Source organism: Oncorhynchus keta, chromosome 6 (genome assembly GCF_023373465.1).
Source record: "Oncorhynchus keta strain PuntledgeMale-10-30-2019 chromosome 6, Oket_V2, whole genome shotgun sequence".
NCBI lineage: Eukaryota > Metazoa > Chordata > Actinopteri > Salmoniformes > Salmonidae > Oncorhynchus > Oncorhynchus keta.
Window position 1 is genome coordinate 25139096 of NC_068426.1, and position 17671 is coordinate 25156766.

At 41.2% G+C, this 17671-nt stretch overlaps 1 protein-coding gene across 2 annotated transcripts in view; it reads left to right on the forward strand.

Annotated features, from left to right (window-relative positions):
- LOC118384863 (astrotactin-2) overlaps positions 1 to 17671 on the forward strand; it is a 529880-nt gene that overhangs the window by 239688 nt on the left and 272521 nt on the right. For both annotated transcript variants that reach the window (XM_052521172.1, XM_052521173.1), the window contains one exon: positions 8377 to 8527. In XM_052521172.1, the coding sequence (XP_052377132.1) occupies positions 8377 to 8527 (151 nt within the window). The remainder of the gene's footprint in view (positions 1 to 8376; positions 8528 to 17671) is intronic.

Consider the following 17671-nt stretch of genomic DNA (forward strand, 5'->3'; position numbering starts at 1 on the left):
CACATTGTATAATAATAACTTTTGACAAAACTTTTGGCTCCTTATAAGAGCTCTTATAAAGGCTTACATAACTACATTCATAATTATTGGTGGAAAGTGCTGTTGAAGAGATATATTATCAGTGTCTTGGAAAAACCTTCTACAGTATCTCCAAGAAGTAAAGAAGTAAAACATAAATTGAACATAAAAGACACATTGACATACAAGGTTATTCCAGGACGCTGAATATGTTACATAAGGCAGGACGCCTTATTGTTTTGTTTTCCAAATTAGTTTATTTTCATCTAGTTTCATCCCTTGAAATAATTGGATTTGCAATATGCATCCCATTGTTCTCATTCAGTGGCATGTGTGTGTACTTTGGAGGCTTCTTGGTATGTTAACTGGCACATGCCCAAGGTGTTTTTCACTTGTTTATTTGTTTGCGTCTCTTAATTGCCACTGCGATATGAGTGCCACACACAAAGCGCTAGAAAGTGTGGTTTGTTAGCACAGCTTGGCACCTATCTTCCTGTCACACAGTCTGTTCTCCTGTACACGTTTTTCCTCCCTGGGTGCTCAATTCCCCACGGCCCTGTTCCAAAGAAGACACTTTTGTTCCTATTCTATGAAAAACACATGTCCCACAAAGGGTTCCTTATCCTCACGCTCACCCCACAGTGGGCATGTGGAGTTCAATACCCATGCTTGGTTAAGCAGCCAGAGGTGGTCCCAGCATCCAAACATGTAGCTACTGCCGGTCAAGCTAACATGTTTTCCCAGTGGAAAATATCAATGTATTTTTTCACACATTCTGTTTTTCATTATATTTTTTTTCATAAGGAGAAGCTGAGGTGGTTTGAGTGTTGGCTGACAAGGGACTCGTAATACGGCACCAGATTTGTCTCAGAGCCAAAGTGAAAGGAAAGAGTTCAAACTTCCAACAACGTTCATAGATAAATGGTGGATCGACCCTTTCTTCATCTCTCGTTTTATTATCTAGCCCAATTTTTCTTATTTATTTCGCACTAAAGCTTGATTGGCAGTTTAGTAGTTAGCGCCACAGCACAAAGATTCCGGTGACAAAAACATTGTTGAAAGCATTGGCTTTCAGTTTTAACGATGGTTAGGTTTTTCCTCTGCCAATCTCGAACCCATGAAAGCATAAAGGAATTGAAATAGGTAGAGATTGGATGCTGATGATATAAGGTTGCCACAGAAACAACGACAATACCAACTTCTCAATTCAAATGTTGTTAGTTATTGTGACAAGACTGCACAAGGTTATGTCTACTGAATAACTTAATGGTCTCCAGCCTTTAAAAAGCACGCTGCATATTCAGGCAGCGACCAGCGAAAAGCGACCATCAATCCTCAGCTTTTTTCCTCAGAGGGACATGTTGCAATGTTGTCCGTATTATTTCTCTCCACTCCTAACACATTGTCAGGCAAGGAGAGGTGTTGAAGACAGAGCGACCTCCCGGCTTGCGGTGCCGCGGTGAGCAAACACACCGTTCTTCTTTCTTCTGCTATAACATTGAGGAGTCAGCTCCTTAATGCACCACTTAATAGTACACAAAGTGGGGCCCTTCAACCCCACTTGTAGTCCGTGTGGATGCACACTGACAGACTGAGCAGCTGAATCCAGGTGAAATCTATGATCCCTTTATTGATGTCACATGTGAAATCCACTTCAATCATTGTAGACGAAGCATGAGACATTTGAGACATGGAAGGTGTATGTGTTCCATTCAGAGGGTGAATGGGAAACACAAAAGATTTAAGTGCCTTTGAACGGGTTATGGTAGTAGGTGCCAGGCGCATCGGTTTGAGTGTGTCAAGAACTGCAATGCTGCGGGGGTTTTCACACTCAACAGTGACCTGTGAGTATCAAGAATGGTCCACCACCCAAAGGACATCCAGCCAACTTGACACAACTGTGAGAAGCATTGGAGTCAACATGGGCCAGCATCCCAATTGAACGCTTTCACACCTTTTTAGATGCCATGCTCCAACGAATTGAGGCTGTTCTGAGGGCAAAATGGGGTGCAAGTCAATATGAAGGTCTTCCTAATGTTTTGGACACTCATTTTATGTGTTTGTTTTTTTTCCCCCTCTTTCTAGAGCGGCTGTATGTGACAATGCCAGCGGGCGGTGCCTGTTGGCTTTATTAGCAACTTAATGGATGGAGCATTCCGGCGCTTCAATTAGCCCCGGTGCGCGACATGCCATCAGCCCCTACCCCCGATGCCTCACAAATGACAGCTTCATACATAGTAAATTGCCATCGCATCAACTTCATGAACATTTTAATTGCAGTGATTGTGCGTGATCGCATTTCCTCGTGAACTGACCCTGCTAAATTGTGTACCCACTCACTTTCCATAGAAGAATGTAAGGCCGGAATGATAGTTTGTCATAACGGTTTTTAAGGGGGGAAAAGAATTATGAATAAAGGGCTATTTTCGGAGATCGGTCCTGCCATTGTTTAAAACCACACAGAGAGAAGCCATATTGGTTTCATTAAAATGTAGGACTGTTTTTGTCTCTATATACATTCCACCTCACGGAGAGGTGAAGTGCATTAGGGGATGCAGCATAATTTAAGCCTCTGTTTTGACCTTTGGCCTTATCTCCCGACAAATCCTTCCTGGGGAGTCAGGACGCGGCAGGGGGGCAGGCCAGGCCAAATACATCGAGAATACACCCTTCACATGAATTATGATATCCACTATATGAACTATTGCTCCCTCCCCCTGCATGCCACATTCACCACTAACTCATCCTCCCCTCTCTCTCAACACTCTTCTCACAAAATCTCCCACGTGATCCAACTGGAAATTGCCGTGTGTGGGTGGATGTGTGTGCGTTTGGCGCAAGTGTATGTGTTGCCTGTGTGTGTTCCCTATTGCAAGCAGAGCAGAGGTAGAGAGATGAAAATAGAATAATAATGTCAACTACATTTTTTAATAGCTGTAGGGTATTTGAGCGTCAGTTAAATCACCAGAAAGCCTAGTGTTCATTTAATAGGAAACCGTAGCAGTAAGACATATTGCGAGCAATCTATAATGTCACTAATGAATACAAAAGTGGAAACATTCCACGGGGGGACCATCTTTATATAGAGATGTGTAGGGCTTCAGTGAACTTTAGAGAATTAAGCTATTTCCTTACGCACACACCATACCATTTCCATACTGATTGGAATTAGAACTCTAGGTGAACCAAGTCTGTCACAGTGATACTGTATAGCTACAGTAAATAAGACACTGCAATATTGTCACGCTGTCCTATTTTTCAGGTTTTTCTAAACCATCTTTTACTGTTGGTCGAGATTGCTTTTTGTTCTCTAGCGAAAGAATGCAATAAAGAGGGAGCTCAAAACAATATCCCCGTAAGATGTATCTTATTGTGGTGTGTGTTTCTCTGCAGAGTGTCGTTGTGGTTGGCTACTCATTGTTTTGCACGGGCAAAGATGGATGCCCTTATTGTCTCTTTTGTAGAAGACCTTTCTACCTTTGTAGAAATGTTAAAGTTCCCTGACATCACAGTCACCTCTTCACTGTTGACGTTGCGACTGGTGTTTTGCGGGTACTATTTAACGTAGCTGCCAGTTAAGGACTTGTGAGGCATCTGTTTCTCAAACTAGACACTCTAATGTACTTGTCCACTTGCTCAGTTGTGCACCCGGGGCCTCCCACTTTCCATTCTGGTTCGGACCTTCACATCCGGCTTCTTCACCTGCGGGAACGTCTGAAGTGGAGGGGGGATGCTGAGGAGTATTTCTGTTGTTAATAATGCCCTAATCTTATTGGGTGGACCTGGCTCCTAAATTGGTGGGCATATGCCCTCCCAGGCCCACCCATGGCTGCGCCCCTGCCCAGTCATGTGAAGTCCATAGATTAGGGCCGAATGAATTTATTTCAATTGACTGATTTCCTTCTATGAACAGTAACTCAGTAAAATCTTTGAAATTGTTGAATGTTTCATTTATGTTCCGTATAGATTTAAGAAAGGACAGCCAGCTAGCACTACCATGTTGAAGCCTGCATGGCACTGTGTCTTAGCTCAGATTAAAAACAGAGAGTGCTGATGGCTTCATTATTTGCCGTTACACCTCTAATGACTTTTGAATTTCCCTGTGGGCTGGGCAGCGCGGGCACAGACACCTGTGTGAAGCAGAGGGCTATCAGACATCAGCCTATCAGGCAGTCCCCTGTACCTATGCTGGCAGGCCCTGGCAGGCCCCCATGCTCTGCCAGATCTCTGGCCATGGGAAATCATATCCAAACACATTAGGAGACTTTGGATGCGGCTGGACCAAAAAGCCACTATTCGTAATCCCCCTTGTCACTTTCACGCCTGCAGACTCCCACCTGCTCCCCAACACCACAGGCCAGAGGAAAGGCACTAGCATGGCAGCTTTGATGGCTCTGAACAAACTGGTGCTCGTTACAATCTCACCCAACTACCCAGGCATGCTTTTGTTGTTTGCCTCTAGTATTGCACAAGGGAACCATTTTCATTTTATATTTACATTTAGCAGATGCTCTTATCCAGAGAGACTTACAGTTAGTGCATTCATCTTAAGATAGCTAGATGGGACATATCTGTCATATAGTAAGTACATTTTTCCTCAAAGTAGCTATCAGCAATGTCAGCGCTGATTTTTTTTTTTTAAAGTCAAGTGGGAGTGTTGATTCAAGAAAGGCATGTTTTTAATCCATTCTTCTATCTATCTCTGTGTGTTTGTGTGCCTCTATTTCAAGTTCCAAGTTTTAAGTCACATGCACAAGTATAATGAAATGCCTTTCTTGCAAGCTCCAAACCCAACAATTCAGCAATCAATATCAATGTAGCACAAAAATTAAATAAGGTAGAACAAAAACACACAAGAAATAAAAATAAGAAATAGGAACACGAGAAAGTAAGAAGCTACACTAAATATACATACAAGAAGCTATTCACAGGTTCATTTCCAATACCATATTTAGATACTTTTGGTCATGTAGTGTATGTGGACACCTGCTCGTCAAAGATCTCATTCCAAAATCATGGGCATTAATATTGGTCATCCCTTTCCTGCTATAAAAGCCTCCACTCTTCTGAGAAGGATTTCCACTAGATGTTGGAATGGAACATTGCTGCAGGGACTTGCTTCCATTCAGTCAGAAGAGCATTAGTGGGGTTGGGCACTGAAGTTGGCCGATTAGGCGTGGCTTGCAGTCAACGTTCCAATTCATCCCAAAGGTGTTCGAAAGGGGTTGAGGTCAGCACTCTGTGCAGGCCAGTCAATTTCTTCCGCACCGATCTCGACAAACAATTTGTTTATGTACCTCGCTTTGTGCATGGGGGCATTGTAATGCTGAAACAGGAAAGGGCCTTCCCTAAACTGTTGCCACAAAGTTGGAAGTCTAGAATCATCTGGAATGTCACTGTATGCTGTAGCGTAAAGATTTCCCTTCACTGGAAGTAAGGGGCCGAGCCCGAACCATGAAAAACAGCCCCAGACCATTATTTCTTCTCCAACAAACTTTACAGTATGCACTATGCATTCGGATTAGAGTTATCCTGGCATCCGCTTAACCCAGATTCGTCCGTCGAACTGCCAGATAGTGAACCTCTCAACTAACAGTTCTTGTGCTGACGTTACTTCCAGAGGCAGTTTAGAACTCGGTAGTGAGTGACTTTTTACGGGCTAAGCGCTTCAGAACTCGGCGGTCCTATTCTGTGAGCTTGTGTGGCCAACCACCTTGCGGCTTAGCCGTTGTTGGTCCTAGACATTTCTATTTCACAATAACAGCACTTACAGTTGGCCAGGGCAGCTCTAGTAGGGCAGAAATTTGACATCCTATGAAGGTGCCACGTTGAAAGTCACTGAGCTCTTCAGTACGGGCCATTCTACTGCCAATGTTTGTCTATGGAGATCGCATGGCTGTGTGCTCGATTTTATGCACCTGTCAGCAATGGGTGTGGCTGAAATAGCTGAATCCACGAATTTCAAGAGGTGTCCACATACTTTTGTATATACAGTGCCTTCGGAAAGTATTCAGACCCCTTGACCTTTTCCACATTTTGTTACATTAATAGCCTTATTCTAAAATGAATGAAATAGTTTTTCCCCCTCATTAATCTACACACAGTACCCCATAATGACAAAGCTAAAACAGGATTTTAGAATCTTTTGCACATTTATTCAAACTAAACTGAAATATTTCCTTTACATAAGTATTCAGACCCTTTACTCAGTACTTTGTTGAAGCACCTTTGGCAGCGATTACAGCATCTATTCTTCTTGGATATGACTCTACAAGCTTGGCACACCTGTATTTGGGGAGCTTTTCTGCAGATCCTCTCAAACTGTCAGGTTGGATGGGGAGTGTTGCTGCACAGCTATTTTCAGGTCTCTCCAGAGATGTTCATTCAGGTTCAAGTCCGGGCTCTTACTGGGCCACTCAAGGACATTCAGAGACTTGCCCTGAAGCCACTCCTGCGTTATTTTGGCTTTGTGCTTAGGGTCATTGTCCTGTTGGAAGGTGAACGTTTACCCCAGTCTGAGGTCCTTAGTGCTCTGGAGCAGGTTTTCATCAAGGATATCTTTGCCTCAATTCTGACTAGTCTCAGTCCCTGCCGCTGAAGAATATTGCCACTGCATTATGCTTCCGCCACCATGCTTCACCGTAGGGATGGTGCCAGGTTTCCTCCAGACGTGACGCTTGGCATTCAAGCCAAAGAGTTCAATCTTGGTTTCATCAGACCAGAGTATCTTGTTTCTCATGGTCTGAGAGTCTTAAATGGCATTTTGGCAAACTCCATGCGGGCTGTCATGTGCCTTTTACTGAGGAGTGGCTTCCATCTGGACAATCTACCGTAAAGGCCTGATTGGTGGAGTGCTGCAGAGATGGTTGTCCTTTTGGATGGTTCTCCCATCTCCACAGAGGACCTCAAGAGCTCTGTCAGAGTGACCATCGGGTTCTTGGTCATCTCCCTGACCAAGGCCCTTCTGGCCAGGCGGCCAGTATTGGTGGTTCCAAACTTCATCCATTTAGAAATTATGGAGGCCACTTTGTTTTTGAGGATCTTCGAATGCTGCAGACATTTATTGGTACCCTTTCCCCAGAGCTGTGCCTTGACACAATCCTGTCTCAGAGCATTAACGGACAATTCCTTCAACCTCATGGCTTGGTTTTTGCTCTGACATGCACTGTCAACTGTGGGACATTATATAGACAGGTGTGTGCCTTTCCAAATTGTGTCCAATCATTTGAATTCACCACAGGGGGACTACATTGAAGTTGTAGAAAAATCTCATGATGATCAATGGAAATGCTCAATTTCGAATCTCATAGCAGAGTGTCTGAATACTAATGTGTATTATTTATTTTTATTTTTATACATTTGCAAAAATGTTGTCTGTTTTCGCTTTGTCATTATAGGATATTATGTGTAGATTGCAGAGGATTTAAAAATAGATATATTTTAGAAGAAGGCTGTAATGTAACAAGGGGTCTTAATACTTTCCAAAGGCATTGTATAGTGTATGTACTGTATAGGGGGGGTAAGGTGACTAGGCATCAGGATATATTATTGTTATTGTTCAATGTATCGAACCTTGATTATTGTTATTAATGTTGTAACGTTGACAATATTATGTGAATATTGTAAATCTCCAATGTATGCTTTGGTAATATGTACATCGTTATGTCATGCCAATAAAGCAAATAGAATTGAATTGATAAACAGAGTAGCAGCAACGCATGATGTAAATGTAAATACATACAAGGGTCAACTATTTATCCCTCTCCCTCTCCCCTCTCTCTCTGAACAATGGCCCAAACATCCCAGTATATCTTTTGGAGATGGATTCCACAATGGAATTGAGTTAAGATACAACTTGAATAGATGAATTACATCTGTACCAGTTGCCCTCAGACCACAGCACAGCAGCAACATATACAAACAGAAGTTATGTGACTGCACACCAAGGACAGAAGGGACAATATGACTCCTTTTCAAACTCTCTCTTATACTAGTATTATTTCTCTTGCAACAATATTATAGTGCTAGTATAACCTTTGCAGAAGTACAAGGGTCACCACAATAGGAAATTCAGCTAATACAGATGTGGCTATTGTGATAATAACATTATACAGAGCAGACCTTTGCTTTATGATAGATATGTGGACCTTGAAGCATCCCCCCCTCAAAATAACTTCAACACACCTGTATTTGATCTCCTTTTCTTTATGTACAACTAACCAAACCTCATATACATCAGAAGTACCTCCAGTGTGTTGTCCATATTAGGACATCCTCAGACACATGTTCAGCTGAGTGCTCAGGCTTTATTCTGATTAGTCTATTGATGACAGTCTTCCTCTTCTCTGTCCATCACAGGGAGGAGGCCATCATGTCCACTTACTTTGAGGCAGTAGATGATCTCCTGGCGTCTTTCGGCCCGGTCCGAGACTGTTCCCAGGACAACGGGGGCTGCAGGAAGAACTTCAAGTGTGTGTCGGACCGCAGAGTCGACTCAACAGGATGTATGGTGAGTTACTGTCACCTCTTTAAAACCTCTAGATAGAAATGTAGTAAGACATAAACTCAGCAAAAAATGAAATGGCCCTTTTTCAGGACCCTGTCTTTCAAAGATAATTTGTAAAAACCGGTCGTTAAGACACTAACAGCTTACAGACGGTAGGCAATTGAGGTCACAGTTATGAAAACTTAGAACTCCAAAGAGGCCTTTCTGCTGACTCTGGGAGAAAAAAAAGAAAGATGTGCAGGGTCCCTGCTAATCTGAGTGAACGTGGCCAGGGCAATAAATTGCAATGTCCGTACTGTGAGACGCCTAAGACAGCACTACAGGGAGACAGAACGGACAGCTGATCGTCCTTGCAGTGGCAAGACCACGTGTAACAACACCTGCACAGGATCAGTACCTCCGAACATCACTCCTGTGGGACAGGTACGGGATGGCGGCAACAACAACTGCCCGAATTACACCAGGAACGCACAATTCCTCCATCATTGCTCAGACTGTCTGCTATAGGCTGAGAGAGGCTGGACTGAGGGGTTGTAGGCCTGTTGTAAGGCAGGTCCTCACCAGACATCACTGGCAACAACGTCGCCTATGGGCAGAAACCCACCGTCGCTAGACCAGACAGGACTGGCAAAAGGTGCTCTTCACTGATGAGTTGCGGTTTTGTCTCAACAGGGGTGATGGTCGGATTCGCGTTTATCGTCGAAGGAATGAGTGTTATACCGAAGTCTATACTCTGGAACGGGATCGATTTGGAGGTGGAGGGTCCATCATGGTCTGGGGCGGTGTGTCACAGCATCATCGGACTGAGCTTGTTGTCATTGCAGGCAATCTCAACGCTGTGCGTTACATGGAAGACACCCTCCTCCCTCATGTGGTACCCTTCCTGTAGGCTCATCCTGAAATGACCCTCCATCATGACAATGCCACCAGCCATACTGTTCGTTATGTGCGTGATTTCCTGCAAGACAGGAATGTCAGTGTTCTGCCATGGTCATTGAAGAGCCCTGATTTCAATCCCATTGAGCACGTCTGGGACCTGTTGGATCAGAGGGTGATGGCTAGGGCCAATCTCTCCAGAAATGTCCGGGAACTTGCAGGTGCCTTGGTGGAAGAGTGGGGTAACATCTCAGAGCAAGAACTGGCAAATCTGGTGCAGTCCATGAGGAGGAGCTGCACTTCAGTACTTGGCCACACCAGATACTGACTGTTACTTTTGATTTTGACCCCCCCCCCCCTTTGTTCAGGGACACATTATTCAATTTCACATGTCTGTGGAACTTGTTCAGTTTATGTCTCAGTTATTGAATCTTGTTATGTTCATACAAATATTTACACATGTTAAGTTTGCTGAAAATAACAGTTGACAGTGAGAGGACATTTATTGTTTTGCTGAGTTTATAATAATAATTTTGCATAATGGAGTGCAAAATCTAAATGTAATTTCTCACCTTGAGGATTGCAGATTCATAAGCTCCCTTAACTTTGAATATTTATGTGATCCAGTTTGACTTTATGGTGAACATGCTTTTAGCAATTGAATATCTGCTAATTACACATTGATACAGAGCAAAGGTGATAGACGACAGTCGTTTACCACTACATTCTCAATGTTGTTATTTTCTCCATGATGATGATTATTTTGATCTTGGGATATTTTTTTTTACATTTGTGATTGGCAAAAGTGTGGAGGTTCACAGCACCTGCTTGTTTATGGAAAGCAAGTCAAACACGTGTAAAACCACTTCATCATGATTCTTGAAACACAGCCTCAAATAAAGTGTTTCCCATAAAAGGAAATACAATTTATGCTCAGTAGTAGATTAATTGCCACACCTATTAAAAGTAACATGCTGACAAACTGTAGCCTTCTGTAGGTAACTTATTTGATGTACAGTACGTGTGAAGGAGGTTGGTTGTTGGCGTATTTACAATGGGAGGAGAGATGGGAGAGACAGGAAGGTCCAATGCCAGAGGTTTGATGGGAGTTTGGGCAGGCTCAAGTTTGTGTCCAATTAAATGAATGAGCCAGTTGGGTAGCTATGTGATGTATGGCTTGATCATTAGGGGGTAGGGTTGTAATTTGACAGGCCTGTGGGCTGTTTGTCACAACGAATGAGAGCCGAACACTGTTACTGCAATTTCCCCATGCATTTTGACCGGGACTGTTAAAATAATTGCTGAATCGAGGGAGATTTTCCCAATAGCCCAACTGTTGCTGTGGTACTCTGAGAGACAGTCTAAACGGGATTGTGCCTGTGATGGATACAGTCCTGAATGAAGAACTCACACAACTATCAGAGATAAAATTGTTTTACCCACATTTCATTTATTGTTTAATATTGCCTTATACCACTCGGAGGTCTTTCTCATGGTGATTCACCAACAATGTGGGCAATTGTGTCCTTATAGTGCAACTTTGTGTTAACCCGTTTCAGCTTACATCACTTTACATGCCTCTGATTAGTAAAGAGAGGGAAAATTACATATTTATTTAACACCCATATACAATGGGGGCAGCAGGGGGGCAGCGGTAGCCCCAGAGGGTTGCTGGCATCAATATCTCAAGTGCCACCTACTGCCGATGTTCCCTTGAGCAAGGAACTTAATCCACTAAACTGCTCATTGAGCGCTCCACTGCAGCTGCCCTCTGCTCCAGTCTCTCCAACCTAATGTGTGTATGTGTTAGTGCTGAGCAATTCATATTTCTTTTATTAAACAACTAATTGACCGCCATCGGTTCAATAACATTAATTCCATTTAGTTTTTAGTTTTTTTTTTTTTTGTGAGCTCAACACGCCGTTCCTCTAGAGAGAAATAAAATCATTCACAATAGAAATTGGCCATGTTCGAGAGCACCAAATCCATGATGCATTGTGGGTGAATGGTGATTGACTGACCGATCTACAAATAATAATGAGTAGTTATTTACGATCCAAAGTGATTTGTGGATCAGTCAGTTGTTAGTCGTCTGCAATGTCAAATAAGCTCATTAAGTCAAGAACTATGCGAGAAGGTGGGGTGGGCTGATTGTAAGTTGTAGTTTTCATTAGGCAAATATTCAAACAAGTTCAGAACAGATACGAGGTAATTAAAAGTAACATGCTGACATACTGTAGCCGACTGTAGGAAACGTATTTGATATGCAATACACTACGTCTTTGTGTGAAGGAGGTTGGTTGTTGGCATATTTACAATGGGAGGAGAGATGGCAAAGGTCCAATGCCATAGGTTTGATGGTAGTTTGGGCGGGCTTGAGTTGTCAACCAATTAAATGAATGAGCCAGTTGGGTAGCTATGTGATGTATGGCTTGATCATTAGGGGGTAGGGTTGTAATTTGACAGGCCTGTGGGCTGTTTGTCACAACGAATGAGAGCCGAACACTGTTACTGCAATTTCCCCATGCATTTTGACCGGGACTGTTAAAATAATTGCTGAATCGAGGGAGATTTTCCCAATAGCCCAACTGTTGCTGTGGTACTCTGAGAGACAGTCTAAACGGGATTGTGCCTGTGATGGATACAGTCCTGAATGAAGAACTCACACAACTATCAGAGATAAAATTGTTTTACCCACATTTCATTTATTGTTTAATATTGCCTTATACCACTCGGAGGTCTTTCTCATGGTGATTCACCAACAATGTGGGCAATTGTGTCCATATAGTGCAACTTTGTGTTAACCCGTTTCAGCTTACATCACTTTACATGCCTCTGATTAGTAAAGAGAGGGAAAATTACATATTTATTTAACACCCATATACAATGGGGGCAGCGGTCGCCCCAGAGGGTTGCTGGCATCAATATCTCAAGTGCCACCTACTGCCGATGTTCCCTTGAGCAAGGAACTTAACCCACTAAACTGCTCATTGAGCCCCCTTTACAGTTGCCCTCTGCTCATGTCTCTCCAACCTAATGTGTGTTTTTGTTAGTGCTGAGCAATTCATATATTTTTTATTAAACAACTGATTGACCAATGTCGGTACAATAACATTAATTCCATTTAGTTCTGTTTTTTTGTGTGCTCAACACACCGTTTCTCTAGAGAGAAATCAAATCCATGATGCATTGTGGGTGAATGGTGATTGACTGACTGATCTACAAATAATAATGAGTCGTTTATTTATGATGCAACGTGATTTGTAGATCAGTCAGTTGTTAGTCGTTTGCAATGTCAAATAAGCCCATTAAGTCAAGAACTAAATGGAAAGCTGGGCTGATTGTACGTTGTAGTTTTCATTAGGCAAATATTCAACCAAGTTCAGCACAGAAACGTGGTAATTAACTTCAATGACCACAATCAATTGTGGCACATACGCACAGACCATATGAGAGGAATGACGTAACAAAACAACGGCTATAGGAATTGAGACATTTTGTGAGGTAGCTTTACCCAATTGATTGTTGTGTTATTGGTAATAAGCAGTCGTGAAAGTATGCCTTATCTACTTCGAAGAACCAACTTGAAAAATGATTCAGTCAGCCAGCTAGCTACTGCAGTACTAGCCTAGCTAAATATTATGACTCGTTCGATGGGGAGCACAGAGAAAACGTTCGATGGTTGTCTGGCTGGCTCCTACTACCTGAGCAGAGATGAGATGGCGACTTTAAATAATTAAAAATAATAAACTAATATACACAAATGAAATATTGTACAGTATTAAAGTAAAGTAAGTCATCTGAAAAAATGATGGTTAATAAGTGATAAGCAGTAATGGGCATTCACTACCATCATGGGGCTTTTATTAATTGTTTTATTCTGTTACAACATTCAACCAACTGTCAGTGTGAGCAAAAAGGCAGGTGATGGCTGAGGGAAACTCACAAATCATTTTAATGTCATTATTCCATAACATATGTTTTTTAAACGATTTAAATTTAAAAAAATCTGAATTTCTTTCTCATGTAACCGAACCAACCTCAAAAAGCACTAATCACACAGCATTAGTATGTGTGTGTGTGTGTGTATATCGGAGGGGTTAGGCAAAACGCAGATACATTTGCATCTCTTATGGATTAATAGAAGTATATATGATCTTACATCATCTAAAGCATTGAGCACAGCTGCATTTCAGGTAATAGATAGGTTGGGGTTGTACCCATATCTTTGTATTTCCATTATGTATTAAATGTTTATCTCTTTGGAGGGCTAGGTAGTGTCACTGCATTCGGGGGTTGCAGCGATGGGACAAGACTTTTAACTAACAATTGGATATCACAAAATGTAGGAGAAAATGTTTAAAAAGTACAAAAAAATATAAGTAAAAGAGTCACTGCATACATGGTTAGCATAACAACCTGAGTTGCTCTCTGAACCAGTACATTCGGAAAGTATTCAGACCCCTTGACTTTTCCCACACATACAGTAAAGCCTTATTCTAAAATTGATCAAATTGTATTTTGTACTCATCAATCTACACACAATAACCCATAATGACAAAGTGAAAAACAAGTTGAGAAATCTTAGCAAATGTATTAAAAATAAAAACAGAAATACCTTATTTACATAAGCATTCAGACCCTTTGCTATGAGACTCGAAATTGAGCTCAACTGCATATTGTTTCTATTGATCATCCTTGAGATGTTTCTACAACTTGATTGGAGTCCACCTGTGTCGAGGCACAGATCTGGGGAAGGGTACCAAAACATTTTTGCAGTGTTGAAGGTCCCCAAGAACACAGTGGCCTCCATCATTCTTAAATGGAAGAAGTTTGGAACCACCAAGACTCTTCCTAGAGCAGGCCACCCGGCCAAACTGAGCAATCGGGGGAGGAGGGCCTTGTTCAGGGGGTGACCAAGAACCCGATGGTCACTCTGACAGAGCTTTAGAGTTTCTCTGTGGAGATGGGAAAACCTTCCAGAAGGACAACCATCTCTGCAGCACTCCACCAATCAAGCCTTTATGGTAGAGTGGCCAGGCGGAAGCCACTCTTCAGCAAAAGGCACGAAAACCCGCTTGGAGTTTGCCAGAAGTCACCTAAAGGACTCTCAGACCATGAGAAACAAGATTCTCTGGTCTGATGAAACCAATATATAACTTTTTGTCCTGAATGCCAAGCATCACATCTGTATGAAACCTTGCACCATCCTTACGGTGAACCATGGTGGTGGCAGCATCATGCTGTGGGGATGTTTTTCAGTGGCAGGGACTGGGAGACTAGTCAGGATCGAGGAAAAGATGAACGGCTCAAAGTACAGATAGATCCTTGATAAATACATGCACCAGAGCGCTCAGGACCTCAGACTGGACCTCAGACTGTGTGCTTAGGGACAACGACCCTAAGCACACAGCCAAGACAATTCAGGAGTGTCTTCGGGACAAGTCTCTGAATGTCCTTGAGTGACCAAGCACGAGCCCGGACTTGAAACCAATGTAACATATCTGGAGAGACCTGAAAACAGAGTTTGAGAGGATCTGCAGAGAATAATCTGTGCCTCGACACAATCCTGTCTCGGAGCTCTACAGAGAATATAGGTGTCCCAAGCTTGTAACGTCATGCCCAAGAAGAGACTATGCTGTAATCGCTGCCAAATGTGTTTCAACAAAGTACTGAGTAAAGGGTCTGAATACTTATGTAAATTTGTTTTTTCAATTAATTATTTTTATATATTTGCAAAAAATTCTCAAACCTGTTTTTGCTTTGTCATTATGGGGTATTTTGTGTAGATTGATGAGGGAAACAATTATTCAATTCATTTTAGAGTAAGGCTGGAATGTAACAAAATGTGGAAAAAGTCAAGGGGTCTGAATACTTTCAGAATGCACTGTATCATAATAATTATGCCATGCTGGAGAAAAAGGCATCTTTAGTGGCTCAGGAACTTTACATATATAGATGGTGATATCGTGCTTGCTCTTTTCTTTTTTAATTGTGGAAGGTGAGATTTGTCATGAGTGCATTAGAGAAAACCACTTGAATTAAGCTCCTGTGGTTGAAACCTCAAATTAATAGATAATAATAGCTGCATAACACATCATTTCATGTGCGATAAAACAGCAGAGTATGTACTACGATTATTTTTTTTACCACGATGTTGGATGCTAATTTTCTCAAACCAAAAAAAAATTAAAATGTGTCTTGGGCGGCCAGTGGTGTTGGATCCCAGCTTTAACATGAATCTTTAGATTCATATCACTCAAATACTTCATGTTGATTATTAAGGAACAGATCATGAATCTCATACGGATACATCAATTGAGTTATGATGGTACAGTAAATTATTCTCATGAAGACAACATTTGTATCGTGATACTGCTATGGTATTTCATTTATACTATGATACCATGTATACCATAGTACTACTTTGATACTTTTATTTAAACCATGTTGCTATGATGGTACTTCATTTGATTAGATTTATACCATGGTACTACTTTGATACTTTTATTTAAACCATGTTGCTATGATGGTACTTCATTTGATTTGATTTATACCATGGTACTACTTTGATACTTTTATTTAAACCATGTTGCTATGATGGTACTTCATTTGATTTGATTTATACCATGGTACTACTTTGATACTTTTATTTAAACCATGTTGCTATGATGGTACTTCATTTGATTTGATTTAAACCATGGTACTACTTTGATACTGTCATTTATATCACGTTACTACAATGGTACTTTCACTTATACCATGGTGTAGTCTAAATCATGGTAATGTACCATGGTTTTAGCCTTGAAGTATGATGGTACTACCATGGTATCGCATCATTTGTACCGTGGTATAGATGTGGATAATGGAAATACCATTGTTTTAACCTGCATTATACATTCTACCATGGTAATGCACAAGTATGATAAATGGTATCCAAATGTATCATATGGTACCATCTTAATTTATTGTACATTATCGTGGTGCAATGGCAGTATAATGCCTTAAATAAATACCTTAGCTTCACAGTGAGCGAGTTTAAAAACATAGGATATGGAACACAAAGTTTAGCGGAGTGTAATGATATTATTGTTATTTTTTGTTGACGTTTTGCTAGTTTAAATAATTTATAAAAGTCTGTTAGCATAGAGCTAGCTTCGGCTAGCATTAGCTCCAGTCAAGCTAGGCTGTTGTAGTCATAGCGACAGAGGACTCCAAGGAATGTTCAGACAGTGTAAACAAAGGGAGACATTGTAACTTGCTGTTGTTAGGGATTGGTTGAGAATGACAGGATGAAAGTGTATTTATGAGATAAGATGATTATTAATACCTTTTCACAAATCGTTTTTTAGTGTGTTGGCTATATAGAAATGTATAAGAGTAGCCTAGTCAGTTGAATGAGAGAGACAACTGAAAAATGTATTGAAGGGAGAAGCACCAGATAAACAAATTATTTTAAATCTTATCAAGGTGTTAGACTCCCTTCATTCTTCTCACCATACCCTATCCAGGTCCCAAGGTTTAAGATGGTTCACTATTTTTACGAAAAAATAAATATATATATATTTTTTAAATTATTTTTATTTTACCTTTATTTAACCAGGCAAGTCAGTTAAGAACATATTATTATTTTCAATGACGGCCTGGGAACAGTGGGTTAACTGCCTGCAGTCAGATGCAGTATAACTGCAGTTCAACTGCAGTACATGTGATACTACATGATACTCAAATTTTCCTTAAACTCATCATGAGGTTGCGACAATCTGTGAATGTAGATGCACACAGGGTGAGAGACACATTTGAGGTGACAGACAGTGACACATGGACAGTGACATTTCAATACCGCCTTGCACACTCTTGCCTGTATCTATCTATCTGATATCGGGTGTAATCATTAGTCCAACATTTGGAAACGAGAGTTTCTATTGGACAAATTCAAGTATTTTTATCCCCGTTTTACAATCATGCAATAACGTTAGTGTACAGTCAGTAAGCAGTTACACCGGCAGATTCCGGTGGCAATAAATGAGTCTTGGAAGGGTTCCAGTGTTGTGTTGGGAAGTCATAGCCAGCTAGCTAGCATAGCATCCTTCTGTTTGAGCTGGGGTTTTATTTTTTATTATTATCATTATTTATTTATTCTCTTTCTTTATTATTATGAACAAAACAAATACAAAAACGAAACCATACAAACAAGAGTACATAAAGCTAACAGACAAGGAAATGGCCTATCGAGATACATTTTCAAGTTGTCAAAAAGTTTTATAGTAC